We start from the raw sequence: 27959 nt of genomic DNA, 5'->3' as shown, positions 1-27959 counted from the left end.
AGGTTTTCCTGTCGCCGTCCCCCTTGGGCCTCTAGCTGTTTAAGATGCCCATTTGACAGACTGGGAGACTGAGGCCTGCAGAAGGTGCCGCGTTTTACCTGTACTCGACCCAACATTCGTGATTCAATCGAAGGCTACCTCAAAGTAATGTTATAAGACTTGTGGGGCCTAAAGGCCCTAGAACAGGTCTTGTGAAAAATAAACTAGTACGTACTGGAGCTGGGATGGTCGATTCTTCAAGCATCGTGGTCCCAGTGTCCACCGTTTTCAGCCGGGTGGGGGGGTGCGGGGGGGCTAAGCTTACGTGGTCCCGCCGCTCGAGGGCAGCACCGGCCCAGGCGCTGAGGTCACCGAGGCTGGGCATCCTTTTCTTTCAGTGGGACGCAGGGCATCTTGGTTTCTGGGTAATGGCACTCCCAGGAGGCCCCTCGGATTGAGCTGAGGATGCCCTAGCTTTCAGACATTTCTACGTTAGTCCCTCGCTGTGTGACCTTGGGCAAGCCACGGACCTCTCTAAACTTAAGATTCTTCCTCTGAAAAGGTGTTAATTCCTGTCACGCAGGACTATTGTAGGCGTCGGAACAGTGCAGGAAAGGTAGGCCTGGTTCATGCAAATTCACTATTCTAAGTAACAGGAAAAGAGAAAAGACGGACTTGACCGAGGTCTCACGCGGTAAGAATAGATGAGAGGATTAGAACCCCTTAAAATTTTGAGAAAAATTAGGCTGAAAAGAATTTTCATTAACGCATGGGTGATGAGAGCAGATTCCTTTCTCTGTCTCCGTTGAAAGGTATTGGCTTTTTATATCAGAAAGAGAGTCCCCGTGTTATGGTAAAGGTAATCCAAGTTTTCATTGGCTTTGGGCAAGATCCTCCCTCAGCTTTCCCAGGTCTGTTTCCTTATCTCTGAAATGCAAATGATAAAGACTGGTCTCTTGAGGTGGTTGTGAGAGTTAAATAAGGTTACCTAGCTTGTAGTATGTAGTAGTCACTCCAGAAAGTTACACCAAAAGAAGCTTATTCTAAATCCACGATGGAAGAGATGGAGACTCTGGGCTCAGGAACAAGAGTGCAAACATTTTTGGCTTTGGAATAAGTCAGTCTCCAAATCAGGAGCCACTGGCCCCTGTCAGCGCCAGAAGGGGGCCATATCTGGAACCATTCTTCTCCACCTCCAGGTACACCTGCTCACACCTGGCTCTTAGGAGTAAGTCACCTGGGGGCACCTGGGCAACTCAGTCTGTTAAGCATCTACCTTTAGATCAGGTCATGATCCCACAGTCCTGGGATCGAGCCCCACGTTGGCTTCCCTGCTCAGTGGGGAGTCTGCTTCTCCCTTTCTGCTCACACTCTCTCTCAAATAAATAAAATCTCTTCTTTTCCAAATAAATAAAATCTTAAAAAAAAAAGTCGCCTGATCCCAAGGCCTCCCCTTCACCCCATTCAAAGCCACAGAGACATCTGTGAAACACATTTTATTATACAAAACAAGGTGCATCAAAAACTCAGTGTCAGAATAGCTCTGTATTCCAAAGGCTAGTGACTGGACCTTCTCCCTTAAAACCTTCTCACCCCAAGACCCTTTCTAGGGAGTCAGGTTGGGCACACGGGCCCTCAGACTCCAAAGATCTCCAGCCCTGGCCTAGGAGAGTGAGAACCAGACACAGAAGCTTAAGTGTGGGTGTAGGGCAGTGGGGCAGGCACTTGAACCTCCAAAAATAGGGAGGCTCCTCCTAGGTAAGGCTGGACCTATGTCTGTGGTAGAATCACTCAAATCCTTCTCTATGGCAACTAAAGCAAGAATGTGGAACCCACCACAATCTGGAGATGGGGGAAAGCTTCCCCCAAATGCCAACCACAAAGTAGATTCTACAAAAATAAAGCAAGGGTTGACTGCCTTCTGAGGCAGCTGGGTGGGTGTGTAACCTTCTGACCTCCACATCCTGTTCAGGGATAAGTGGCTAAGGGTCAGCACCAAAGGTCTGACCAGGATCTCCCTGCCTCCCCTCCACCTACCATGATCCTTGGACTGAAGACTGCTACTTCCTCGCTTGCTCCTCCCAGCCCAGATGTAGAGTAGAGAGACTGGGATAGACTGACAGGGAGAATCCCTGGGAATGTGGAAGCTGCCCCAAGGCCCAGGCCAAAGGACCCTGAAGGCAGGAATCTGGTCTCTACCTGGGAGTGGACACAAGAAGCGGCTCCAGGCAGGGGCAGGGAATGGGGTCTTGAGACTACGGTCCGTTTGCAGACCGGAGGGCGCACGTGGGCCTCACACAGCCTGCAGCTCCCCCTGCAGGCGACTCAGCTCCTCCAGCTCCTGCTTGTGGCGGTCGGTCTTGTGTGCCACCAAGGAGCGGTAGAAATGCAGGGCAAAGGCCACGAACACAAGCCCCACGGGTACCATGATTGCTGTGGAGGCCATGGCTGCTTGCCAGCCTGGCCCATGGGCCCCTCCTCCACCAACACACGCTTGCCGGGGTGGGCAGGCCTCAGATGGCTCAGCCCGTGATGGAGCTACAGTAGAGGACGCCTTGGAAGCTGGACGAAGGGAGGTGGTCAGTGGTAACAGAGTCCCAGGCACCTGGGAGGCAGGTACCACGGGGGCTGGTGTGCCCAAGGGCATCCCAATGGGCACAAACTTGACCCAGCCAACCAGGACAACTTCAGCGAGGAAGAGGAAGGTGCCCAAGGCAGTGGAGAAGCCCCAGGCCAGCTCCACGTAGCGGTGAAGTCGCTGGTGTGGCGACTGGTGGACAGAGTTGAGGTTGTGGATGTTGCTAACAGCTTCTATGTGGGGCAGCAGACACGTGGAGACCATGAGTGCAAAGAGGTGCACGGCTACTAGCACGGTGGTGCAGGCACTAAAGGCTACCAGCAGGCCTGGCGGGTATTCATGGTCGCTCTCCAGCTGTACCTCCACCATGGCCACCTATGGGGACAGAGGAGACGGATTGAGTGCCCACAACCTCTTTGGCAGTAGAGGGTTGTTTTGCCTGTTGGCATACATCACCAGTGCATCCCTAGGGCCAAGAACGGTGCCTGGCAGGAAGAAGGTGCTTAGTCTCTGTTGAGTGAATGAACTGGCCACCTTGGTAAGGCTCTGTGCTGTTCTGGCTTTGGTTTCTGCACCTGGCTATTGAGAGGGCTGACACATTAGATGACACATTTCTGAAAATCTTACCTTGTTAGGGGGGTTAAAAAAGCAGATTCTGGGGGCGGCTGGGTGGCTCAGTCGGTTGAGCGCCTGCCTTCAGCTCAGGTCATGATCCCAGGGTCCTGGGATCGAGCCCCACATCAGGCTCCCTGCTCAGCAGGGGTCTGCTTCTCCCTCTCCCACTGCACACACACACAACACACACACTCTCTCTCTAATAAATAAAATCTTTTTTTTTTTTTTTAAAGCAGATTCTGGAGCTGGGCCGCCTGGGTTTACTCTCAGCTCTACAAGCTGTGGAATCTTGAGCAAGTGATTTAGTTCTATGCCTCAATTTCCTCATCTGGAAAGTGGGGATTGATAATGGCACCTACTTGCCTTACAGGGTTGTTGTGAAAATTAAATGAGATAATGTACACCAAGCACTAAGCATAGTGTAAGGCACACAGTAAGCGCTAGGTGTTTGTTGTTATTATTACAGTTATTAACTGTTCGTAATACTAGTGTTATTTTTAGTGTTAGGGGAGAGCAAGGCTCTTAAGAACACTGAATGAAGTCCAAGGCCAGAGTTTGCAAACTGGTATACCATGAACCCAAGCCAACTTTGCACACATGTTTTGCTTGGCTCATACAGTGTTTTTTAAGGAACTAGGCTGCACTTTTAAAACTCAAGAGATTTCCTATAAATATTCCTATTTCTAGATCCCCTTGAAAATGTGGAAGATCTGGTTACATCAGACCCACATTCCTACATGTCAGCTATCAGCTAGAGTTGAGTCATGACTGCTCCGTTTGGACAGGTCATGGGGTCTCCCGATAGCCATCCCCACTCAGGCCATAATACCTGCCTGTCCTTTGCAAACATTTGCGTTGATGATCCTATTCTAGAGTTGTATAAATTTGGATTCCAGAGCCAGACTACCTAAGTTCAAATTCTGCCACTTACTTGCTGTGAGATCCTGGGCAGGTGTCTTAACATCTCTGATTTGTTTTCTCATCTGTAAAATGGCCATAGTAGTGGTACCTACTTCACAGAATAATAAATGTGATACACATAAAAGCTGGTACTGCATGACATGGGATACACATTACCTGGTACTGCATGACAGGGCAATACAATTTGTATAATGTGATTCTAACCCAGGCTACCCAAATATCAGAATCTGGATCTTTCCCCATGCCTGGTCCTTGCAGGACCCATTAGATTGCTCTGGGGCTGGGGGAAGGAAGAAGGTACAGAGTCTGGAGGGTGGTGGTTAGGAAGACAAAGCTAAGTATTTTGGGAAACTGGGCCATGGCAAGTGTTAGCAGTTTCCACAGACAGAGATCTGGGCCAGGCCTAGGCCTGGTTTCTCCCAGAGGCTGACCCAGCCTTGCTCTCCCCTAGCAGGACTGGGGCCAGTCCTGCCCCCAGAACCTACTCTTCTGGCCTTTTGATCCTGCAGGGAAGGTCCTGGCATGTAAGCTGTCACCCCAGCAACGTGCAAGTCCAGCAGCAGGCTGGACTGTCCCCTTGGGAACAGGCTGGACCATGGGATGGATGGGGGTGGGGGACTTCCCTCAGTCAGCTAGATCCATGAAGTCACTTCCTTCCCTCTGCAGTCTATACAGCTGAAAGGGAGTCACTTCCCTGTCCCTAGCTGACCCCACATCAGGAAAAGTGGGCTGGCCTATGGATACTGGGCCCTCAAAGAGAAAACCATAGACCCTGGATGACCCCTAGGGATAGACTTTTCCTCTCATCATTCAAATACAGAGACTCTGGGAAAGAGCAGGGCAGAGACTAACGCAAATCACCTACTGCTGTGACCCGTCCATCCCCATCTCCATAGGTTCCTATGAAGAACCCCCCCTCTAGCTTGCTTTCTCCTTCCCATCATGATGGTGGAGAAACTCTGGACTAACAACAGTTCAGTGATCCAGGGTCCTAGATCATTCTGCAGCTTTCATCTGCTGAACACTCTTGGCAGAGGCACTGCCCCATTAAGAGCCTTGGTTTCTATGCCTGCCCAATAAACAGGTAGTCTGAGCCATCTCTGATGTGTGTCTTGCTCTGACATGCTGGGATCTAGAGTTTGGCAAGAATCAGCTCATCCTGGGGCAGCTATTTGCAGGCTACAGAGGGCACAGCCTCTATGATCTCAGTTTCCCACTGGCCCTCGAGGGGTTGGATGCCTGTCCAGGGTCACACGGCTGGCCACAGGCCCAGAGGAGTCAGGTCCTCCTGACCCTGGGACTGCTTCAGTCCCATTTCCTGTGAGGCCTCCGCGGGGACCGTTAGCTGATAGCGTCCTCCCACACCTGCAGTTTATCAGATCGGGAATCATGTCTCAGCTTCCTAATCACCTTCTTTCCCCAGCAGCTTCTTCAGGGGCATCCTCTCTGCTCAAAGCCGTCCCGGGTTACACCAAGCCCTCTTTGTGTCTGCTAGGGACTGGCCATCCTCCTGGGGACGGGGCCGCCTTCAATTGGGGGACTACTGCATCCAGTTTATTTTCTTTGACTCTCCCAGTCCTGTTTATAGGGCCCCCACCCAGCTCTGATTTGCCTTTGAAATCTCTCAGGGGAACTTGGTAATGACTTCTGTCTGGGACCACGCTCCTTCTGGACCTCTCTGCCCCACCCTCGCATATGTATCCCCCTCGGTGATTTGTCTCCCTTCATGACTAGGGGTCTGTTTACACACACACACACACCCGTAAAACGGGACTCGAGTAGTCCCTTGGGACCTTGTTTGTACTCCTTTACCTCTTAAAAACCCTTGCTTTCCCTTTCCTCTGTCCCATCTCCCTTGGGTACCCGTTTACTTGGCCCGCGACCCCCTGCCCCCATGTGCCTCACCCCCACCCTGTGCACCCCTTTCCTCCCCTCACCATGGCGAAGCCCGAGAGCAGGGCAGACGTGCGGCTGGAGGCTTTGAGCTTGGCCCGGCTGAGGTAGAGGCGGCGCCAGCTGAGGGCCCGCAGCGAGTGCTGACTGGCCCCCATGAGGTCCAAGTAGCCGCGGTGCACGAACTCTCGGTATGTGGCCGAGCCCGCGGGGCTCTCGGCGTCCGGGTTCAGCGGGGCCTGTTCGCCCGCGTCCCCCTCGCCGCCCTTCATCCTGGGGGCCGCAGCACTGGGCGGGCTGGGTGGTCACGGGGGCGCCGAGTCGCCCCGGGGGCCCCATGAGGGCCGGCCCAGGCCGGCGGAAGGCCCCATGCCCGGGCGGGGCGAGCGGGGATGCCGGCGGCGGCGGCGGCGGGCGCCCAGGAAGAGGTGCCCGTGTGGAGCAGGGAAAGCAGTCGTCTGCGAGGAGCCCCAGGGGCCAAAGCAGGATAACAGAGGCCGAAACCGGAACTGGGGCGGAGGCGGAGCCGGAGCCCGAGCGGCCACAGGATGGGGTGGAGCTCAGGCGGGGGGAACGAAAGACCGTCGGCAGAGATCCCGAGGGACCTCGCGACCCCAGGCCACTTCACTATCACCCAGGCGCCCGCGCCCCAGCCTAGGGCTGGGAGTTCCCGGGCCCTGGACAATTCGGCACACTTGGACACCCCTAAGATGCCCAGATCTCCAAACCCCTCCCCGTAAGTAGTGAGCTGGGGGAAGATGAACCCATCCACCTGTAGGCACCAAAGGGGGTCCGGCATCCTCAGTTCCGAGAAGCCTGGGAAGTCCTAAGGACCCCCAGATCCATCCAAACAGCTCCCTTAGCCAGTCGTCCCAGCTCTTCCCCCCACCCCAACGCCGGTGAGAGACACACGAATGCGGCGGCCCTGGCTGGAAGATTTTGAGTTTTATAGCAAACCGTATTGTACAGACCTGGGGCCCAGGGGCCCAGCCCGGCTGGGACCCCCACTTGCCCCCGCCGGGCTGCCTCCTCCCCCTCCCCCAAGCGGCCCCATCCTCAAGCCTTTCGCGATACCCAGAACCCCCTCCCCTCCGGCCTTTGGTCCGCCCAGTCCCTCCCCCCACCCTCGCACCTCCCTGTTACCTGAGGTATGTGGATAGATCCCCCCTCCCCTACATGGTATAACCCGGCTCCCCCGGGGTGGGACCGGGGCTAAGGGGCGGGACCTGGCCCCAGCTCCTCCCCCTGGCTCCCCAAGCCCCGCCCCCCGCCCCGAGGAGGGTGGGGGAGGGCCGAGTCTGTTACTAAGTTCCCATGGCAACTAAGAGGGGCCATTTCCAGCCTTAGCACTGGCTTCGGGAGGTGTCCATTGGCTGCTATTTCCATGGCAACCAGGAGTGGCAGTTCCCTGGGCAAATGGGATACAAGTTTCCATGACGATGAAAGAGTGGGAAGAGCCAAGCTGGAGGAGTCCCATCTTCCCCATCATTGGGCTGGCACCCCACCCCCACCCCCACCTTAGGTCAGGAGGGGTGGAGCTGCTCAATACAGTAAAGCAAGAGAGAGCCTGGGGGTGGCGCAGTCCAAGCTGGGTGCCCACCAGACCAGTCTCAGTCCAAGCCGATCAGTCCCCTCACTCCGGCTCCCCCAGGTCCGAGGTTCCCCCGGTTCAAGTAACACTTCAGTACAGATGAATGTTCAAGTATTGTGCGGGGAGACAGGTAGGGGGCTGGGGTACCCCTCACCACTCCCCTGGGCCACGCTGAACAGCGGGTAGGCCCGCGGCCCCCACTCCTCGCAATAGCTGCCATTGTCAGTGACGTTCAAGGAGTCAGGGTTGGGGGGGAAGGAACTGAAATCTGGGGAGGGAGTAAGGAGAGGGGTGTGACCCCCTGAGGGGGGTACTACTGCCCCCACACCTGCTCTTTGCCCCCACCCCTCTCTCAGCCCTGGCTTTCCCCTGGTTCCCCGAGTCCCCCCCCCCATCTCTGACACGTGGATCCCCAATTGCTCCTCTGGTTTCCCTTTTTGGCCCCACCCCCACCCCCCAACTCCAAGTGTCTGGTCTTTGTTCCCTGAACCCTTGGTGGTCTGCTTTCTGCCCCCCCTCCCCCAGCCCATCCTCCACCTCCCCCAGCCCCCTGGCTCCCAGTATCCTGTGTGCAGGTACCCTTTCCCCATTTCCCTCCCTCAAACTTGCACCTTACCCCCCCCTCCCACCATCCCTTTGGCTCAGCACCCCCCTGTACCTCTGACCCACTCCCCCCAGGGGATGGACAATGAAGCAGGTGGAAGGGAGAAGGGATGGGAAGGAGACACCCCCAGAGATATCAGTGCAGGGGGTAGAGAGGGGGGAGGCTGGCTCGAGTCCCTGGGCAGGAATCCCAAGTCATGAGGTGGGTAACCTGGCCTCCTGGCAGGGATAAAATGAAGGCCCGAGGTCCAAGGCTCTTGATGAGTCCTGGGGGAGGGTGGGGGGCACCCAACTAGCTGTCCTTGAGAAGTAGCTTCTCCTCTGGGCAGCGGAAGGGGCCAGGGGGCCCAGCGGCTGCCAGCCGGGCACAAGCTTCAGGTGAGAGCTGGCGGCAGGAACGCAGGTCTAGGCGGCGAAGGCGCGGGCAGCGGCGGAACAGCGGGAGGCAGTGGTCCGTGAGGCGGTGGCAACCTGAGGGGGGCGGCAGTGGCGGCGGAGACCACGAAGGTGAGTACGGGGTGGGCACTGGCCACGGGGACCAACACGCTAGCAGGATGGACAGACAGGATGCTTACCAGCAAGATTGAGGTGCACCAAGGTCTCGCGGAGTGGGGAAGTGGGAGCTGTGAGGAGGTGGACGCTGGGGTCCCCGACGTGGGCGCAGTGGCTCAGGTCCAGGGCACTCAGCTGGGGTGCGTGGCGCAGCAGGAGCCGCAGGGAGGCATCTGTCAGCTCCAGGCCTGCCAGGCGCAGCTCTGCTACCCCCTGCAGCCGCCCACGGCTCTCCGTTTGCCCTGGGCAGGCAGTTAAGAGGTCAGCACCCCCGGCTACTCCTGTGCCTGCCCCTCGGCAGCCAGACCAGCCGCCTCTCCACACTCCCATCGCTCATCACCCCCTAAACCTGCTTCCACGATAACAGAGCCTCCACCTGCGTTCTCTACAGGGCTTGCTCTTCTCCCAAACACCCATTCAACCTGACCTCATCTAATCTATCCATTGCTCACATCACCTCCTCAGTGAGACCCTCCATGATTACTCCATTTGCTATGGTAACAGTCCACATACTCCTACCCCTTCCCTGCCATTATTGTCCCCGCCCCTTTTCTCACCATGGAACCTATTTTTTTCTCTCCTCCCACTAGAATGTAAGTTCCACAAAGGCAAGAATTTTTGTCTTGTTCTTGCTCTGTCCCTAGCAACTGAGACATAGGTGCTCAGTATATATTCACTCATTCGACAAATGCCATCCCTAATGGAACTGCCACCCCAGGCTCTCCTACTTCCCTCTCCTTCCATTAGTAACATCACCAGCTGGATCCCTTCCCCTCCATTCCCCGGGCGCCCCTCGGGGACAACACCACTCTTGCCTCAACTCCTGCCCCAGCCTCCTCACCCGGTCCAGTCTCTCCTCTCCTTCCTGGCATTCAAAGAGAACTGTGCTCACAAACAAGTGGGGCAGGGGGCACCTGGGTGGCTCAAGTCAGTTAAGCATCTGCCTTCGGCTCTGGTCATGATCCTGGGGTCCTGGGATCGAGCCCCGTGTCAGGCTCCCGGTTCATCAGGGAGCCTGTTTCTCCCTCTCCTCCCCACTGTGCTCTCTTCTCGCTATCTCTGTCCCTCTCAAATAAAATCTTAAAAAAAAAAAAGTGGGGCACCATCCCTCCTCTACTAAAAACTCTGAGGGCACCTCCTTGTTTAGAACATTCCAGTTCTTATAAAGGCTCATCCCTGTCTCTGTTCCTAACCCCCCCTCCCACACTCCCAAACACCTGGGCCAAATTCCACAGGTGACCCTGCTCTGAGACTCTGCCCACGGACACCTAATGTTCGATCCTATGCCTGGCTGGTGTCCCTGGCTTTTAGATCTGAGGTTAGAGACCACTTCTTCCCTCATCTCCAGGGAAGAAGAACTCATGTCCCTCATCTCTACACCCAAAGCATGTGGCATGTAGCCTGCTTTTCTTTTATTGTATCTACCACATTCCTGCATTTTGAGTTTTGAGAGGAGAGGGGAGGGGAGGGGCAGAGGGAGAGAGAGAATCTCAAGCAGGCGGGGCGCCTGGGTAGCTCAGATGGTTAAGCGTCTGCCTTCGGCTCAGGTCATGATCCCAGATCGAGTCCCGCATCGGGCTCCCTGCTCAGCAGGGAGTCTGCTTCTCCCTCTGCCTCTCTCTCTCTCTGTCTCTGTCTCTCATGAATAAATAAAAAAAAAAAAATCTTAAGCAGGCTCCATGCCCAGCATGGAGCCCGACGGGTGGCTCCATCTGTTGACCCTGAGATCATGACCTGAGAGCAGAAATCAAGAGATGCTTAACCGACAGCCACACAGGTGCCCCTAAGTTTTTTTGTTTTTTAAACTAAGTGCCTAAACACCAGCCACCATTAATTGAGCACTCAGTGTGGGCCAGGCACCAGCCAAGGGGCCCAAGTGGGGGCCTGCCCCTAGGCCAGGGGCTCTTCTGCGTCCCCTGGAGGGCTGCCTAAAATGGTTGCTGGACCCACAAGAGGTTAGGGAATCTAAGGTAGGGCCTCAGAGCTTGTTTTTCTAACAAGTTCTCCAGTAATGGTGATGCTGCTGGTCTGGACCACACTCTAAGAACCACAGCTATGTGATTATCACTCCTGCTTACAGATGAGAACTTTGAGGCTCAAATCATTAAAGCAATCTGTCCGAGGTCACATGACTGAAGTAACAGAGGACGCCAGACCAAACATACCACAACACTATCTGCCTCCCAGGCACCAGCCTAGCCCGTAATAGATAAACCAGATCAGATATCACCAACTCATGAAACTAGCCTACCCAAATGTGTTATGGAATCTGCACAGTGCTGAAATTTTTCTCAAATGACGAACGCTACAAAAAGGACATTTCCATAAAGAAATTTAGATAGAGCTTTTCTCCGAAAAATTATAAGATCTGGCACCACTGGGCTATCCCTTTCACCTGAAAAGGACTAGCTGGGAACTAGGTTGCAAGATGCTATCCCCTAAAGCCATTCCCCAAGCGCGTCGCCTCTGTCACCTGCCAGGCCATCTTTGTGGGCACTTGACTTGGCAAACTCTGAATTCTGCCTTGTTTTTTCCTTTGAGGAGCTGAGAACCTGGGAAGGGGCTCCATCTACAGATGCCCTCAATCTTGGGCCACAGCTAAAAGTCATTAGAGGGAAGCAGAGGACAGACAGGTCACTTCTGGCTTGGGCAGGGGAAGTGGGCATCTGCAAGGATTTCATTGAGGTGGCAGCATTTAAGCTGGGCTTTCAAGGATTTGAACGTGAAGAGTGGGATGAGAGCAGGCCAGGCAGAGAACAGCAGGGACAAACACAAGGAAATAGAAGAACTTTAAGTTTTGCTCAAGGAATGCTGCCCAGAGCCAGGGAGCCAAGATAAGAAAAGTGGGTGTAGAGTCCCAACACTACAATAGGTCTCAGGGCCTGGAAGGCTCATCACTGCAAGCTCCTGAGGTAGTTCAGGCAGGAGGAACTGGTATCAGGGTGCCTGCCAACCAGCACTTTCTCACCTCCTGGAATCCGCGGTTCCCAGTGCCCACCCTCACCCCCACCCAAATCTCCCTGGCTCAGTCCAATTCCGGTAAGAGTGGGCAATGGGGAGTTCTCCGGTCTAGCTCTGCCTGTGTGACTTGCAGCAGTCAGTCAACCCCTCTGAGCCTCTGGTGCCTTGTCCAGATAGAAAGAAGAATCCTAGATGCTTCTCTACCTCCTTCCAAGGCTGCTGTGAAGCGGGGGGTGGGGGGGTGGGGGGGGTGGGGTTGGTGGAGTGGGAAGAAGGGAACTGAAAAGTGAGCTGTGAAAGCAAGGCTCTGGGATGAGCACAGCCCCTGCCCTCCCAAACCTTAGAACTCGGAGAGGAAATGGGTTTCCATCAAATCACTTCACCACCATGCAGTGATAGCTGGGAGGGAACTGCTCTCAAAGCTCTAAAGGAACCCTGATCTCGGGGGGGGGGGGGGGGGATCATGGAGGGCTTCTAGGAGGAAGTGGCATTTTTGCTGAGGCCTGAAGAATGATTAGGTGTTAATTAGACAAAGGGGGGGGTACAGCATTCTAGACAAAAAGGACTAAGCAAAGGGCTGAGGGCTGGAGGGAACCTTGGCAAGGAGGCTGAAGAGGCTGAAATGTGGGGATGGCACAGGTCAGTGGGAGCCAGACCATGCCAGGCCTTAGTGACAATGTATTAGTCTTTATCCAAAGAGCACTGGGAGATTATGAGGAGTGGAGTTTAGAGCACAGGGGTGACACGGACAGATTTGCCCTTCTGGATGGTTCCCCTGGCCAGAGAAGCTATTGTATTGTGAGCATCCCATCTCCTGGCTAGACAAGGAAGGAGCCCCCAGGCCTCAGTGCTCCTGACCCACACCTCCGTTGTGACGGGCGTCTGCTTCCAGCATTCCCCTCTACCAGTATGGGCCTCATTCCCTACGGAAGTGCTTACTCCTGCCTCACACTCCCTGGGACAACCCTGTCCCTTTCAGGAGTCAGTTCAAACAGCACCTCCTCAAGGAGGGATTCTCTCTCTGCTCCCCACACCCAACCACAGCCTCCACCGTATCACCCTGTAACCTTCTGTTTCTGATTCTCTCTCTTCTGCACTACTGGGGTTCTACTAGGGTAGGGACTGGGGCTGTGTGAGGTCTCCAGGGCCCTACAGAGGGCCAAGGCCGGAGTATGTGTCCAATAGTAAAAGCTGTCTTTACCTGACAGGGTACCCAGGCCTGACCCAGGCTGAAGAGGTAGCAGGCCTGACGGGAGAGGATACCACCACCCTGATGCAACCTTCCAAGTCAACTGGATCCCTCTTTCTGCTCCATTCCCTCAGGAAAACCCTTATTCTTTTACCGTAGGGGAAGGGGGCACAGGGGCCAAATCTATTGCTCAGCCATATATGTACTGATCCACACATGAATTTGAAAAGAATGTTAAATTAACTGCTGTCATTTAAAATCAAGGATATGTCACAGGAAAATCCACGTGTCTGGCTCCTCCTGACGAATGGAAGTGACTGGCCATCTTGGGCCTGCATTTTCCATGGCCATTGCCGCTGCACCCCTTGGAGGAGGCTCTTCAGGAGCGCCCACCACACCCAGTGACTTCACTCCTATCTGCCATCAGCCAGGCCCCTGGCTTCTTCTAGAAATCTTATGCCATCCTCCTGTCTTATACCATGTTTCATCACATAATCATCTCCCCTCTGGAGCACAGGGGCCACTTCCCCTTCATCCCTGTTCCCTCACAGCTCCTATCACAGGGCCCAACACACAGCAGGGAAGTAAACGAATGAACGGTGGCCAAGCAAGGCCTCCTAACCAAACAAATGCGTTCTGCCCTTTCTTCAAATCTCTTAACATCCAGCATGAGCTGGAAGAGACCTTGGAGGCCTCATACCCACCCCCCTTCCCCTGCCCAACCCATCTACAGATGAGCCAACAGACACCACACCTGGTTTGGTGTCTGGTGGAGGCAACAGCAGCTCGCGGAGCTGGGAGTCTTTAACATCCTCAATCCAGCGAAGGTCCAGGAGCCGCAGGGCTGGCAGTGGGGCTGAGCCCAGGGCAGAGACAGAGAGCCAGGAGCAGCCGGAGAGCACCAGCTCCTGCAGGCCTGGGCAGGGGAGGTCAGGAAGTCGGTGCTCCATCCCAGCACTGTCTCCCTCTTCACCCTGTCCTACCTTGCCATCCCACCCTACCTTGCAGACGGTTCAGAAGCCACATGAGCTGCTTCTTGGAGACACCTGTCCAGCTGAGGTCCAGGGCTCGGGGCTGGCGACGAACCACACCACTGAGCATGGGTGGGGTCAGTGACTTTCGCCGGCTCAGGTCCATTCGAGGCCACAGACGCTTGTCATAGCACCTATCAGCCACAAGAGGGAGACAGAGCCCTCAGCTCTTAGGGAGCCTGCGAAACTCCCTACTTCAAGAGTTCATCCGCCACAGCTCTGTCCTGGCCCACAAAGACAGCAGGGGTGGCAGGAAGTACCCAGCCTCGGGCCAAGGGCATTGGGTTTGGGGCTCAGTTTCATCACTAACTGGATGCGAGACCCCAGGCAGGTCCATTCCTCTCCCTGAGCCTCAGACGCTCCACTTGTAAAATGAAGATAATGACCCAGACTCAGCCTGCCCCACAGGGCTACTGTGAGATCAAATGAGGTCGCTGCAGTTTTTAGACCTTACAGCTTATAAAGCACTCTGCCAAAGACACAAACACCCTACACACTGTATTTGATGTAACACCAAAGGGATCTGTCAGCAGCCCCCACCACCCCCACCTTGTGCTTCTGGAGTTCTCCCTGGCTAAGTTATGGTGACTCGTGGGAACATCTCATCTCCTCTATTCATCTCTGCCTTTGAGCCACATCTGGCCCATTCTGATGGCCAGCTGCCCAAGGCTCGACTTACAGCCCTGTTACCTCCTGTCTCGGGTTACTGTGTCCCTCCAACTAGAATGTAGGCCCTACCAGGGCAAGACGGCTTTTCCCCTTTGGTAGCGCCAGTACCTAGCACTGTGCCAGGGGTTACCCGTTGCACATTTGTTGCATGAATGAATGGTGCGAAGCCGGCATGAAGTCCCTGAAGCTTCCACTGAGCGCTCCCCCACAATACACATCATCTACAGCTTTTCACTTATCCACTCAATGTTTATGGAAGGCTTGGTAGGGCCCAGGAATCAAAGTTCCAAAGATGAATGAGGCCTACACAAAGTTAAACAGCTTTCCTGATCCCTGACAGCCCTGACGGGTCCGACATGCAGTGAACCAGAGAAGGCCCTCCGAAACTTATTTTACCAAGGAACCCTTCCCCACCTCTCCCAAGGTCATCTGTGAACACTTTGTGGCACACTAGAGTTCCTCGAGACTTAGTCTGAAAACTCTCTTCCAGTTCTCAAAAGCATGTCAGGAAATTCCCACTGGGCTAGACGGACTGTGTCAGAAGCAGCAGGGGTGGGGAAGGCCCAGGAAGCTGTGTCTGACCTCCCTCCCACCACCCCATTCTGAGCGCTTTCCCTTCGAGAAGCTCGGGGCTGGAGCAGTGGTTACCAACTCCAGTTAGTTGCTATCCCCTTCTCTCAGAACGTGAATTTATCTTTCAATAGATCCCCTCCTTGCACTTAAAACCAGTACTGCTGGGGCACCTGGGTGGCTCAGATGGTTAAGCGTCTGCCTTCGGCTCAGGTCATGATCCCAGGGTCCTGGGATCAAGTCCCGCATTGGCGGGGAGCCTGCTTCTCTCTCTGCCTCTGCCTCTCTCTCTGACTCTCATAAATAAATAAATAAATTAATTAATTAATTAAAAAAAAAACAGTATTGCTTCACATAAAAATGTTAACCTTAGAGATACATACAATAAAAACCGACCGGGACTATTAGGCTTTAGGCTACCACCTGAAGACTATTTTTGTTAAACAGGGAGATAAGTATTACAGAGGTGTTAAACATACAATAGCACCCAGCGGAGACACTTCCTTTTCAAAACTAATACAAGGATTAAGCCATGGTTTTGCGCCACTTGAAACTGCCAGGCGTTCTCCACAGAGCCCCATCTGACATTTTAGGGAATTACTGGGGGCACAGACACTAAGGCTTCAATCCAAACAACCCCACTTCTTGGTGCCACCTGCCGCTTCTTCCCCCTTTCCCCCCTCCTGGTATTATAGCCTCTCCTCCTGGTTCCTTCCACTCGACCAATAACCACTTGCAAATCTCTCCAATTACAAAACAGAAAAGGAAAAAACCCAGCCTACCCTCAACCGAGCTTCTGCCCCTTTTCTCATTCCCCTCGGTGAAATCCTGCCCACTCCAACCCAGGCTTGAGTCTCAGCTCAACTGCCACGATCACCCTGAAGCCCTTGGATCTTCCATGGCTAGAAGGGAACCCTTCCCCCCTGGGGGCACACACAGGCCCCCAACTGCTTCTGTATCATACTCCACAACAGCCACATCGAACTACCTGCCCGCCGATAGACACACAATGCTGCCTGGTGCCAACATATATTGGCACATGTTGTGCTTCTGCCCGAAATGCCAACCAACCCAGAGCTTTCCACACTCAGCCCCAGTGTCTCCTCTTCCAGGAAGTCTCCCATGACTTTTCTTGGCTTGAACTAATTGGTCCCTTTGCCCTTGAATGACCAGGACACTGGGTTTAAACCTCAGAGTGGCAGCCAATAATCACTCAGGGCCCTACAGATCCTAAGTGTCCAGCCTCCGCTGCACTGTCAGGAAACCGGGGGAAACACAGCCAGTCCACGGTAACTGAAGCAGCAAGGGATATAGTCAGAGTCAACAAGAGGACGGGACAGGGCGCCTCCCAGGGAGACAGAAGTGGGAAGACGATGTATGTTCCAGATGGGGAAGAACCAGCATCCAGGCCTGGGACAGAGAGAGAAAACGGAGCGCTCTGAGAAATTCAGGCAGCAGGAACAAAGGGCAATCCACACCTCACCTTAATAATGAGGAAGATGGGGAGGACTACAGCATTAATACCTAGTGTTTATCAAAGGTTACTATGGGCCAGGTACTGGTCTGTGCATTAGGCAGTCAACCTCACAACAGCCCTAGGAGGTAAATACTTTTACTATAACCTCCTTTTTAGAGTTAAGGAAAATGAGGTCCCAGAGAGGTTGGGAAACTTGTTTGAGGTCCCACGGCTACTAAGTGGCCGCAGAACCAGGCTTTAACCCAAGCTGGTCTGGACTGAGCGCTTGAGTTGTGTCTGAGGAAGGGGGAGGGGGGAGACTGCAGAGGAGGCTGGGGTGGCACACCGTGGCAAGGAGGCTGCAATGCCTGGTGGGACCGTCATTCAGTGCAGTCACTGAGGTACTATACGTGTGCAAATGTCTAGCAGGGCTGTGGGAGTTCACTGTGAGGGCAGCAGGGAACCATGCATGGGTCCTTTCCAAGCTGCGGAATGACACTAAGGTGAGGGGTAGGAAGAACTGCTAAGAGGCACGGCCTGCCGTCATCCGGGGGCATCAGGGCTTGATGTCCGAGTTCCCTAACCCAGTTCATTTTACCCTAGCCTCCGGCCACCCCGACCCAGTCAGCCCCCTATTAAGCCCACCTCCCAAATCTGAAATTCTGGTCCTAAGCCTCTGTCTTGCAGAGGCCCTTTGGGGATGCGGATGTACCAGCCCAACTGATGCCAGGCAGGAGCTCACAGCCTGGTTCTTTACTCTCAGCTCTCTGGGCTCCCCGATGCCACCACTGTCCTCCTATCCACCAGTCTCCAGGCCTTTATTCCCAGCCCCAACTGGCCTTGACCTTGGGGTCCAGTCCCTTCCTCGCCACCCTCTGCCCATGTCCCCCAAAGTTCCAACCCTCTTTTCTACGCCTCAACAACTCTACCATGCTGCTTCTGCCTGCCCCCCTCCCCTTGCTCTTGGTACATTCACTTTGCCTCCCAGTTCCAAGAGGAGATAAAAGCCACCAGACAGGAAAGCCTGCAACTTCCTGCTCTCCCACCTACAAATTTCTCTCTGGCTCCACCCTCACTGCCTCTTTCCACACACCATCTTGGTTTCCTCACTTCCATCCATCCATCCATCCATCCATCCATCCATCCATCCATCCAGTAATGTCTTAGAACCTACTGGATGCCGGGCGCCATCTTAGAAACTAGGGACACAGCAACGAACAGATCAAGTCCCTTTCTTGGAGCTGATGTTCTCAACCCCATGTGACCTGGCTTTGGTGCCCTACTCCCACGTAGCACAGCCAAGGACACCAGGGCCTCATGTAGCAAATCCAACTGCCACTTGTGGTCCTTGGTCTCCCACGACCTCTTGCCAACATCCTACACTCTATCATTCACTCCTTCCTCAATCTCTCCCCTGCGGGACACTTCCACCATCTCCTTCGTGTCTCTGGCTGGTCTTTCTCTAACTCACTGTTAGATACTGATTTTAAGACAGATACTGACATTCTGTCTTCTCTCCTCTTTCTGGAAGCTGCTACCTGCAGGGGGAGAACTTCCAAACCTGGATCCTTCCAGCATCTGACCTGTACATGCATCTGCCGTCCTGCTAGCTCCTGACTGGCCCACAGGCCTTTCGGACCAAACATGTCAAATCTGAGCACTTCGCGTTCCTGGAACCTGCTCCTCCTCTGGTATTCCCGAGCTTGGGGAATAGCGCTCCTGCCCACCCAGGTTTGTGGGCCAGAAACTCAGCTGAAGAGTCGTCACCCTGCTGCCCAGGTACCAAACACAAGCCATTCTGCTTCTTAAAAAATTCTCAGCCCCAGTCCCTCCTCTCTACCCCTCCAGCCCCCAAGCCTCCTGACTGGTCCCACTGTACCTCTGCTCTGCCCTACCCTCGTCCTTACCAAAAACGACCATTTTATTGAGTGTTTAGTACCTCTCAGGTATTGTGCTAAGTGCTTTGCAAGAACCACTTCATTTAATCCCCACAAGGTATTAGTATAAACCCCAGACTACAGATGAGAAAACAAGCCTTGAAAGGTAGAGCTATCCACCCACGGCTATACATATTCAAGCAGGACACGAGTCACCGTGGATGACACCCATGGGTGCCAGACTCCGGGGCCCAAGCTGAAAATCACTGTGCCATCCAGCCTCTCTGCTTCATCCACTTCCGGTCACAAGTCTCTCCTTGAGGTAGAAATTAAGTCCTCTTCGGTCCTGGATCCCACGTGCCAAGCACAGAGCTGGCCTTGAAGAGGCCTGAGCAACATATCCCCAAACACTACATGCGCAGGGGTGGGGATCCCCACCAATTGCTCTCTTTGCTTCTATGTTGCAGGCTGACTGGGAGCTCTGCAAGGGCCCAGGCCCACACTCTGAAGATATAAAGTCTGTGCTTTCAGTCAATATTTGTAACTGAACGAATAATACAGGTTACAGTTAGGGCACTGAGTAGTTTCTACTTCCTGGGTACTGTCCTTGGTTCTTTATGTACATTAGCTCATAAAGACACTACGACTTTGGGGAGAGTGTGTGCTCTGAATTGTGTAAGACTATTGAATCACAGACCTGTACCTCTGAAACAATTAATACGTTATATGTTAAAAAAAAAAAAAAGAAGATAGTAGGAATGGAAAAATGAAGGGGGGGAATTGGAGGGGGTGATGAACCATGAGAGACTATGGACTCTGAGAAACAAACCGGGGGTTCTAGAGGGGAGGGGTGGGGGGATGGGTTGGCCTGGTAATGGGTATTAAGGAGGGCATGTACTGAATGGAGCACTGGGTGTTGTACGCAAACGGTGAGTCGTGGATCACTACATTAAAAACTAACGATGTAACGTATGGTGACTCACATAACATAATAAAATAAAAATAAATAAATAAAAATAAAGACACTACGAAGTAAATGCTTTGGTTCTCCTGGCTTAACAGATGAAGAAGAAACTGAGGCACAGAGAAGTTAAGAAACTAGCCCAGTGGCTGTCAGCTTATCAGGGGAAGAGTAAGGTTCAAACACAGGCAATCTGCCTCCAGAGCCCGCACTCCTCTCAGCTCAGTTTCCTCTCAGCTCTCCAGCCTCCACAGAGACCAGAGGTGCGAGCTAGTGCTCCAGAGTCCCAAGGAAAAGGAGTGGAGTTCAAGTTCAGCCACCAGCTTGTGCTGTGACTTCAGGTGTCCCTCATCCTCCCACAGGGCTGCGATTATGAGGAACGAGGCAGCCCACAATTTGCAAAGTGCCCACCAGGACGCCTGCTGCACAGGATGTGCCTGGGAAAGAGCCTGAATGTACTCATTTAATGAACTACTTCTTGGGCACCTCCACTGCCCTTGTCCTGTGCTGGGAACACGCAGATAAAACAGACGCAGTATCTGCCCCACTGTAACAAGCGATGAGAACATGAGCGTGAATAAATGAGTGAAGGCCTCTGTGTGCTCTGTGAGGCGTACAGGGTGCTGTGGGAGTCTGATGGGACTGGGGGAGGATTTTGTTGGGGGCAGGATCGAAGAGGGAGACCAGGGGCTTGGGAGGATGACCGACATGTCTGAACAAGCAAGGTTCAGGAAGCAGCGGGGAGATGGGGGGAGGAAAGGCAGAGGGAGCTGGTGGCAGCTCCAGGGCATAGCGAAGTGACAAGGGGAGTCAGGAGCCTGAAGTATGGCTGCCTCTGAGAGGGCAGGGGCCACCTCAGCAAAGAGCTTTCTCATGTGTAAATGGGACCTCTAGTGAGACCGTCCTCAGAGAAAGGACTGTGCAAAGCAAACCGGGTGATGTGCGACAGCACTTAGCACCCTGCTTGCCACATTAACGCTCATAAATGACGGTTATTAGGAGCAAAGATTCTGGAGCCATGGGGCCTGGGTTCGAATTCCTGGTTCCACTATCTCCTCTCCACAACCTTGACCTCAGCTTCATCTGTAAAAAGGAATAATAGGACCTACCCTCACAAGGTTGTTATGAGAGTTAAATGAGCTCAAACAATGGAAAGTGGCTTTGCACGCAGCAAACACGGAAATATCAGACTAGAAAACATCCATACTATAGGAGTATGATCAACGTAAGAACAAGCCCCAGAGAGGTCATAACTGGCTGTCGCAGGTCATACAGCAAGCGGGAACCCAGGCCCGTCCAGGCCACTCACCAGCGGCTCCAAGTCCGGCAGACTCGCATGCAAATGCACAGCTCTCGGGGCCCGAGGTGCTGGAAGACACGAAGCCAGGCAGCTCGGGGCAGCGGGTGGTCGGATCCAGCAGCCAAAGGCAGTGTGTCGGGCTCAGGGCTTCGAGGTGGGGGCCGGACCACGTGCCTCTCCAGCTGTGGGGGCCGGGGCGGTGGGGCGGGGCCCAGGGGCCAGCTGAGGAGGGGCCCCCCACTGCCAGGGCGCACAGCCCGCCGCCCCCCGCGGTTCTCCTTCTCGCCCGAGCTGCCCCGGGCTGGCCGTCGCCCATTCCGGGCCTCGCCAGGGGCCTCCTCCTCACTGAGCGATGTGCCTGAAGAGTCAGAGTCGGAATCCGAGTCCGAGGAGGACGAGGAGGTGTCAGGGACCCGCTCCAGTAGCTGGCACATGCGCTTGAAACGCTCGAGCTTCTCCCTCTGTGGGGACGGGGATGGCACGGCCGGGCCCTCAGCAGAGGCCAAAGGCGGCTTTGGTTTCTGCAAGGAGATGGGGGGAGGCTGTTCTAGGGCCCGACACGTGCTTGCCCACCTCCCTGTCCTGAGGAGTCAGCAAGGGATGAGCAGCCCGAGAGACAGTCCTGGGCTCCAGCCATGGCTCTGCCCCTGAACGCTGTGAGGCCTCAGCCGCAGCATGTCCCTCTCTGGACCTCAGTCTCCTTATCTGTCATGTGAAGGCACTGATTCAAAGAATTAGAAGCCTTCCAGGTTTCAATAGTTTATGAGTTTCCAAAGGCAGTGAAATACGGAGAACAGTTAGAGATGTCGTTTTGAGTTATCAGCTCGGCTACCACCTCTCTGTGTGAACTTGGGAAGCCCTGGCCTCATCATCTACAATACGGAACGCTGGACTAGGTGATTCCAAGTGTCTACTCAATGATATGAGAATGACAGAGCACCTCATACTCACGGACCCACATCCTCACAGCGCTCCAACGGAGTGGCAACCTGGACCACTCTCCTTACACTCAAGGAAACTGAGGCTCAGAGAGACCAAGTGACTTGCCCAAGATTACAAACTGACAAATGGCAGAAGCAGGATTTGAACATAATCAGGCAGACCCTTGCATTCATGTGTCAGTGCAAAGTGACATCTGAATTCTAGCTTTGCTGTGGGACCTTGGGCAAGTCTTTTAACCTCTCTGAGCCTCATCTTCCTCAAATCTAAGTACATTTCACAGTTCACAAATCTCATTTACTTTCATTAGATGTAAACAGTTCTGTGGGATGGGTGGATAAGGTAGGTAGTATCATCTCCTTCACAGATGAGGAACCGAGGCTCAGAGCAGCTGACAAGTTGCCAAGACCACACAGGGAGTCAGTGGGCAGGGATTTGAACTCAGTTCTTTTCCCTTTAAGGTTTGGAAAGATGACGCAAATGGGTCAGACGACACCCCAGGGGTTCCTGGAAAGTCCTGTGGCCTGGCCCCAACCCACCTCTCCCCCTCCACTCTTCCCAGGGGTCCAGATGCCACTGTGGCCAAATGGGGCAGGGGCAGGACAAGGTGAGCAGGAAGGGACAGATCTCTGTCTCCAGGGTGGAGGGTGGGGCAAGGAAAGATGGGAGGGGGAGGGTGGAGGTCCCCGGCACACCTCCCAGTTCTCGGGAGGGAGCCCAGGGTGGCAGGACGAGAAAGCCTGGCTCGGATTCAGAACCCTGGGGGGCAGAAGGCCGGGGCCGCCTGGGTCCGATCCTCGGAGGAGGCAGGCGTCTCCACCCACCTTCTTCAGGTGCCTCTCTCGGCCTCCTTTCACCTATCAGAGCAAGAGGGAAATATGGGGAAAGGGAGAGGCCCCATTAGCCCCTCATCGTCCACAAAACTAAGATCCATGCTCGCTTCTTAGACTACAAATCCCAGAAGCCCACATCTCAGGAAGAACTCTGAGCATGCTCACCTTCCCAACCAGTGTCTTGGCTCACTGAGCATGCTCTCCTCTTCTCTTTCTTCCCCCTCAGGCCCTTTCCAGCCCCTCCTTTCCTCCTCCGTAGCAGCTAATTTGAGCATGCTCTCTCCCTCCTACCTGAAGCACCCAGGGCTCCCAAAGCTTCCCTGCCCAGGGCCAGGTGCCCCTCACCTGTACCTCTCCTCCCTACCGAGCATGCTCCACCCTCCCCCGCCCAACATTTCCTGAACTACATCCCCCAACAACCCCTTGGAGAACCCACAGAGCACAGCCTCCCAGGCCCACCCTCCCCAAAAAGGAACTAGACTACCGCTCCCAGAATCCCTTGGGCTGGACCTAATAAGCATGCTCCCTGGCTCACCTTTTTCCTTGGGGTGGGGGGCTCATTCCCTGCCTCCCTCTCCTTTCTTTTGGGGGGCCCAGGCACGTCCTCTGGGGGGGGCCCAGCAGGTAAGGGGCCCTTGCGCCTAGGTGGGGGTGGTGGAAGCGGCGGCTCTTCCGTCAGCTTCCATCCACTCCCCAGGCTGGCGCCCTCCTCGCCGTTGTCAGCCCTGCGGCGGCCTGGTCCCTCACCTGAATCCTGGGGAGATGGAAGCTGGGGTTGAGGTTCTCTCCAGCTCCCCAACCCACTGTCTACGCAGAACCCAGCACCCAGCCCAGCCCCTACCCCTACCTTGCTGGTCCGGCCTTCCTGGGTGCAGCGAGGGCACTCCCAGCAGTTAGGGATCTCCGCATTGATGACACCCTCAGCCTTCCCCATCTGTAGGCAGAGGGCAGGGAGTGGATGTAGGGTGCCAGTAAACCCAGAGGCAGCGCTCCCCAGGGCCATCACCTTCAGACTCCAGGGCCCCCAGGGCCATCACCTTCAGGCAGCCAGGGTGGACGATCTCATTGCAGATTGTACACTCCATGAGGCTCAAACCAAATTTCTCTTCCTCTCCCTCTACTGTGTCCTCCTTCCCAGCCTCCCCACACAAGAGGCACACAGCTGTGTGTGGGAGCACGGGCTGTTGGGGAAGAGGGAGTATTAGGGACCCCGAAAGCAAGCGACAGGGGGAAGACCCTTTCTTCTCAGGAGCCTGGCCAGCTGCTGGATGAGGTTCAGAACCCATGGGTCAAGCTAGGTCAAATCTTGAATCTGTTCCTTTTTGGCAGTATGACCTTGAGCAAGTGATTTAACCTCCTTATGTCTGTTTCTCCATCTGTAAAATGGGGCTAGGCATTTTTCCTTTGCAAGACCTCCGGAAGAATGAGATCACTCAGGGAGGCACTGGATACATAGTTGTTATTGCTGTTGCAAATGTTGCAGCTGGAGTCAGGGTCTGTGTGTGTGTGACCCTGAAACTGTTGCTGGCTTTGGAGAAGGATAGAAACGGTGGCAAACAGGACAATACTGTTAAAAGAGAGAGCTAGAGAGCTGCAGGGGCTGTGGCCGCAGCTTGGGATGATTCTGAGTTTGCACAATGGGCAGCCCAAGGGTTGCTCTGGACCCTACAATGAATCAGGTTTTGGCAAGACTCCTGGGCATGCTAAAGGCAGCTGGCTGGTCCTAGGGGAGAGCAGCCCTCAGACAACTTGACTTCGGGGAGGAAGGCAGGGTAATACAGAGTCACGTGAGGGATGCTGAAGGTTGGGAGACAGGCCCAAGGAAAAAGGAGGTAGGGAAAGGAGGAAAAGGAAAGTGAGGCAAGGGTTGGAGAACAAAGAAACAGAAGAGGGGGGCTGTAGGGTGAAGAGGCAGCAGAGGGGCTGGAGGAAAAAGGAGGTGGCGGTCCTCCAGGAGGGGGTGCAGGATGCAGCTGGCTCCTCAAGGCTGCTGGAGAAGGGCCACAAAGGGGGCTCAAAGGAAGAAACTCATGTTCTCTGATACCTACTGCGTGCTGGGCACACTCACATCCATGCTCTTGCTTCATCTTTACGACTCAGCAAAGGAAATCTTTCACAGGAAAGGTACCTTGAGGTTCAAAGTGTCTGTTCAAGGTCACACAAAGGGTGAGCCTGGCCTCAAATCCGAGACCACTCTGGCAGGTGAGGAAGAGGCCGGAAGGCTAAGACCTATTCCCTTGGGCCAGCTCTGGAAGTGCGCCCCTGTGCGCAGATTCCTCCAGGAAGGAGCACAAGAGGGGCTGAGCTGAGCTCTCTATGGGTCTGTGCCTCTGAAGCCGGGAAAAACGCGAAGGTAAGCACAGGGTTAGATTCTTCTGGGTGCCCTAACATCGCCCCCCGCTCGCAACTGGAGACAAAAATGGGCCTGGTGGATATTTGAACAGACAGCAACTCTACAGTGTGTGCTACGAAGCAGCTGGCCCAGAAAGGTACGTGGGCCGGCTGGGGAAGGGCACCCAAAGCCCCGGGGGTGTCGGGTGTGCTGGGGGCAGAACTCACGGCAGTGCACTGCCGGAGCAGGCACGACTGCTTCATGCGCCCGGGCCCCCCGAACTTCTTCATGTCTCTGCAGAAGTGGCAGTCCCCGCACTCAGTGCGCACACAGGCCCGGCAGCGGCGGCAGCGGGTTCGGCGTCGGCGCGCTCCGGCCCCCGGCCCCCGGCTGCTCGACGACATTGGGGGCGTCAGCAACGCCGAGGGCTGTGAGTGAACGAAAGCAGGGTCAGGTGGGCCCACTGAGGCCCTGGCCTGGGAAACTCCCGGTAGCTCCCCCCATTCCTAGGCAGCCAGAGCTGGCTCTCCTACACCGGGGAGGCAAGGAACAAGGAGACTATCCCTCCTGGGGTCAGGGGGTGGGCACCACTCCCTCTACTCAAGGCCTCTCTCTCCAAAGCGCTCACCTGGCTCCTCTGGGAACCTGAGAACTGGCTTCCTGACCTCACTCCTCTTTCCTCTAACACTTCCTCAGCATCCCCTTGCCTACTCGGGAGGGAAAGGGACTGGGGACTCTGCACTGACATCCCCACACCAAAGCTCCTTGGAAAGCCAGGGCTCCTAGTTCGTGGAGTTACCTTAGAGAGGCCCCAACTCTTCCCCTGGTATCCAAATGCACTCCACCTAAAATTCCCCCAGACTTACCTCCAAGATACCCACAAATTCCTGGGTAGAAGCTCTAGACCTTTCTTCCTTCCTCCTTTCTCTCTCTCTCACACAACTACCACCCAATCTCTCTTCCCCCAAAACCTATACATTGTCAACAGATCCAGTGGGATGCTTGCCCTCCCCCATCCCCAGGGCTCTGAGACACCCCCCCCCATGCTGCTTCAGAGCCCCTCCTCAACCCAAGATCTCAACTGCTCTGCTCCCCACAGAGCTCCCTCTGCCCCAAGACATTCTCCTCTTGGATCTCTCAGGTCAGCCTGGGCAATCTCCCAGATTCCCTGGGATTCTAGAATCCACCATGACATCTCCACAGAACTCAGGATGGGCTCAGTCCTACATGTCTTCTCCCCCACCCCCAAGCTTCCCAGGCTACTTTTCCATCCCTAATTGTCTAGAATCCCTTGGGCTCCCCTTCCCATGGAAACCAGATCCTCCAAGATCCCATACAGACTCAGCAGGCCTGGAGGGGGTCTCTTCGTGGCCAGAGTCTTACCCTAGCTTCCCCCTTTCCAGGGACTTCCAGACCCATCCATGGGGGGAAGGGGCCCTCCAGCGCTCCAGGGGAGGGGCCTGGAGGGCGGCGACTGCAGGCGGGGATGGGGGTCTGCAAGGGGAAGCAGGGTCTAGGAAGGAAGGCCAGTTCCCCAGGGTTGAGAGGTAACAGGAAGGAGGGCTGGAGATGAGAGGAGTTTGGAGCAAAGACAGGGCGAGGCTGGGGGCGGGGAAGGTAGAGAGAGGCCGGGCTGAGGATGAATGGGAGTGGGAGCTGCCCAGGTCTGGGGGTGAGGAGGAGCCGCATGAACCCACCTCACACGTGTCCCGGGAGCCATCTCTCCCTTCTCGGCAGCTCCCGGCGGGTCGGCGGCCATCGGCGGCGGGGGGGCCGGGCGGCGCGGGGCGCGGAACGCTCAGAACGCCGGGGTCCACGGCCCCCCGAGGGCGCTCGGCCCCTCCCTCCGGCGGAGGCCGGGACGGCGGCGAGTGGAGATGGGGGGCGCCGGGGGCGAGGCCCTCCCACGGGCTGCGGCGCGGCCCTTCCAGGGGGAGGTCCTTCTCTGGGGGGCTCAGTCCCTCAGCCCCCCCAGGCCAACGGGGGCTCCTCGGGCGCAGGGTGCTCAGCTTCTGCCCGGGCCCCACTCAGTCCCGGGTCCGAGTCACAGCTCCCCTCCCCCCACCCGCCTCTCCCCAGCGCCCCCGGCCCTTTAACTGGCCCCTTCCCGGCCCCCACTGCCCAGGGGTCCAGGGCCAGGCCTGGGCCCCCCACCGTTTCCGGGGTTCAAGCCCCGCCCACCGCCGGTTCCCGGGGAGGGGGGGGTCCCTGTAACCTGCCCCCCTCCCCTGGGCCCGCCCCTAGACTGCGGCCCCCTGCCCTAGGGCTACCGGGCGAGTGGAGGGGGGTGAAGGAAGCTGCTCCGGCCCCGCCCCCCCAGCCTGCGCGCGCCCCCGCCCTCTCCCCCTCCCCCCAGCGCGCGACCCTCCAGAGATAGGGATTTAAATAAAATTTGAATAAATCCCCTTCCTCAAGCCGGAGAGTGGAAGGAAAGGATGGAAGGGGACAGGGAAAGGGGGAGGGGGCAGTTGGGGTGCCTCAGCCCCCCTGGTCCCCCGGCCCCGCGCTGCTTCGGCCCGGGGCCCTGGCCGCCTCTCTCATCCCTCCTGAGCTCCTTCCTCCTTCCTCCTCTCTTCCCCCACCCCTCCCTCCTCCTTCCCTCCTCCTCCTCCTCTTTACTCCCTCCTTCTCCCAGAGGAACCCCGCCCCCTGCCCCCTCCTCTCCCCACCACCTCCACTTTCCAGGACGAACACGCGCAGGGCACGACGGAAATCGTAGTCCTGCGGCCGCTGGTGATACCGTGGGAACAATGGGATGCTGGGGCCAGCGGGGACTACAAAGAAGATGGCGGAGGGCGTGCCAAGCCGGGAGCCGAGGGTGCCGGGAGTTATAGTCCGGTTGCCCCGAGGCTCCCCGTTGCAGAGGATAGAGAAGGAGCGGGAACGATGACTACAAACAAGATGGCCTTCTCCCCCGACCCGACCTCCTTCCCAGGCACTCACACGCCCTCCTGTCCACAACCCTCCGCGTGTGTGGTACCTGACGGGAGTCGCAGTCCATCTGCTGCCTTCCCGCTGCCATTTCTACTCGTCAGGAACAATGGAAAGGTGAAAAGGAACGAGAACTACAAGCAAGATGGTGGAAGAGGGGCGTACACCTGACTAGTAG

The 27959-nt window shown here is 55.6% G+C and overlaps 2 protein-coding genes and 1 long non-coding RNA gene across 8 annotated transcripts; 1 reads left to right on the top strand and 2 right to left on the bottom strand.

Moving 5' to 3' along the window:
- Positions 1-1460: 1460 nt before the first annotated feature.
- On the bottom strand, positions 1461-6491 carry ORAI3 (ORAI calcium release-activated calcium modulator 3). Its single transcript, XM_028109895.2, has 2 exons — positions 6031-6491; positions 1461-2932 (listed from the first exon to the last, which is right to left on the bottom strand). Exons 1-2 carry the CDS (start codon positions 6256-6258, stop codon positions 2273-2275), a joined length of 888 nt encoding a protein of 295 aa, XP_027965696.1. The 5' UTR covers positions 6259-6491; the 3' UTR covers positions 1461-2272.
- Positions 6492-6538: 47 nt separating this feature from the next.
- On the top strand, positions 6539-13163 carry LOC114214335 (uncharacterized). The gene is made up of 2 exons (XR_003610400.2): positions 6539-6722; positions 12902-13163. It is a non-coding gene; the product is annotated as an uncharacterized LOC114214335 (long non-coding RNA).
- Positions 8214-26867, bottom strand: FBXL19 (F-box and leucine rich repeat protein 19). Of its 6 annotated transcripts, none has more exons than XM_028109887.2 (11): positions 26548-26867; positions 25078-25278; positions 23556-23699; positions 23366-23452; positions 23054-23287; positions 22381-22542; positions 20756-21267; positions 13884-14047; positions 13637-13798; positions 8756-8974; positions 8214-8651 (listed from the first exon to the last, which is right to left on the bottom strand). In XM_028109887.2, the coding sequence occupies exons 2-11, from the start codon at positions 25252-25254 to the stop codon at positions 8473-8475; spliced, it is 2040 nt and encodes a 679-aa protein (XP_027965688.1). In that variant the 5' UTR covers positions 25255-25278; positions 26548-26867; the 3' UTR covers positions 8214-8472. The 6 variants fall into 6 exon arrangements, with proteins under 6 accessions (XP_027965688.1, XP_027965689.1, XP_027965691.1 ...); XM_028109888.2 differs by having other exon boundaries at positions 23054-23272; XM_028109890.2 differs by having other exon boundaries at positions 22510-22542; positions 23054-23272.
- Between the last annotated feature and the right edge of the window lie 1092 nt (positions 26868-27959).

This window comes from Eumetopias jubatus, unplaced genomic scaffold, assembly GCF_037043125.1.
Source record: "Eumetopias jubatus isolate StellerSeaLion01/CBP00866 unplaced genomic scaffold, mEumJub1_p1.0 scaffold_12, whole genome shotgun sequence".
Taxonomy (NCBI): Eukaryota; Metazoa; Chordata; class Mammalia; order Carnivora; family Otariidae; genus Eumetopias; species Eumetopias jubatus.
The sequence above is the reverse complement of the archived record's forward strand: the minus strand, read 5'-3'. Positions and strand labels throughout refer to the sequence as shown.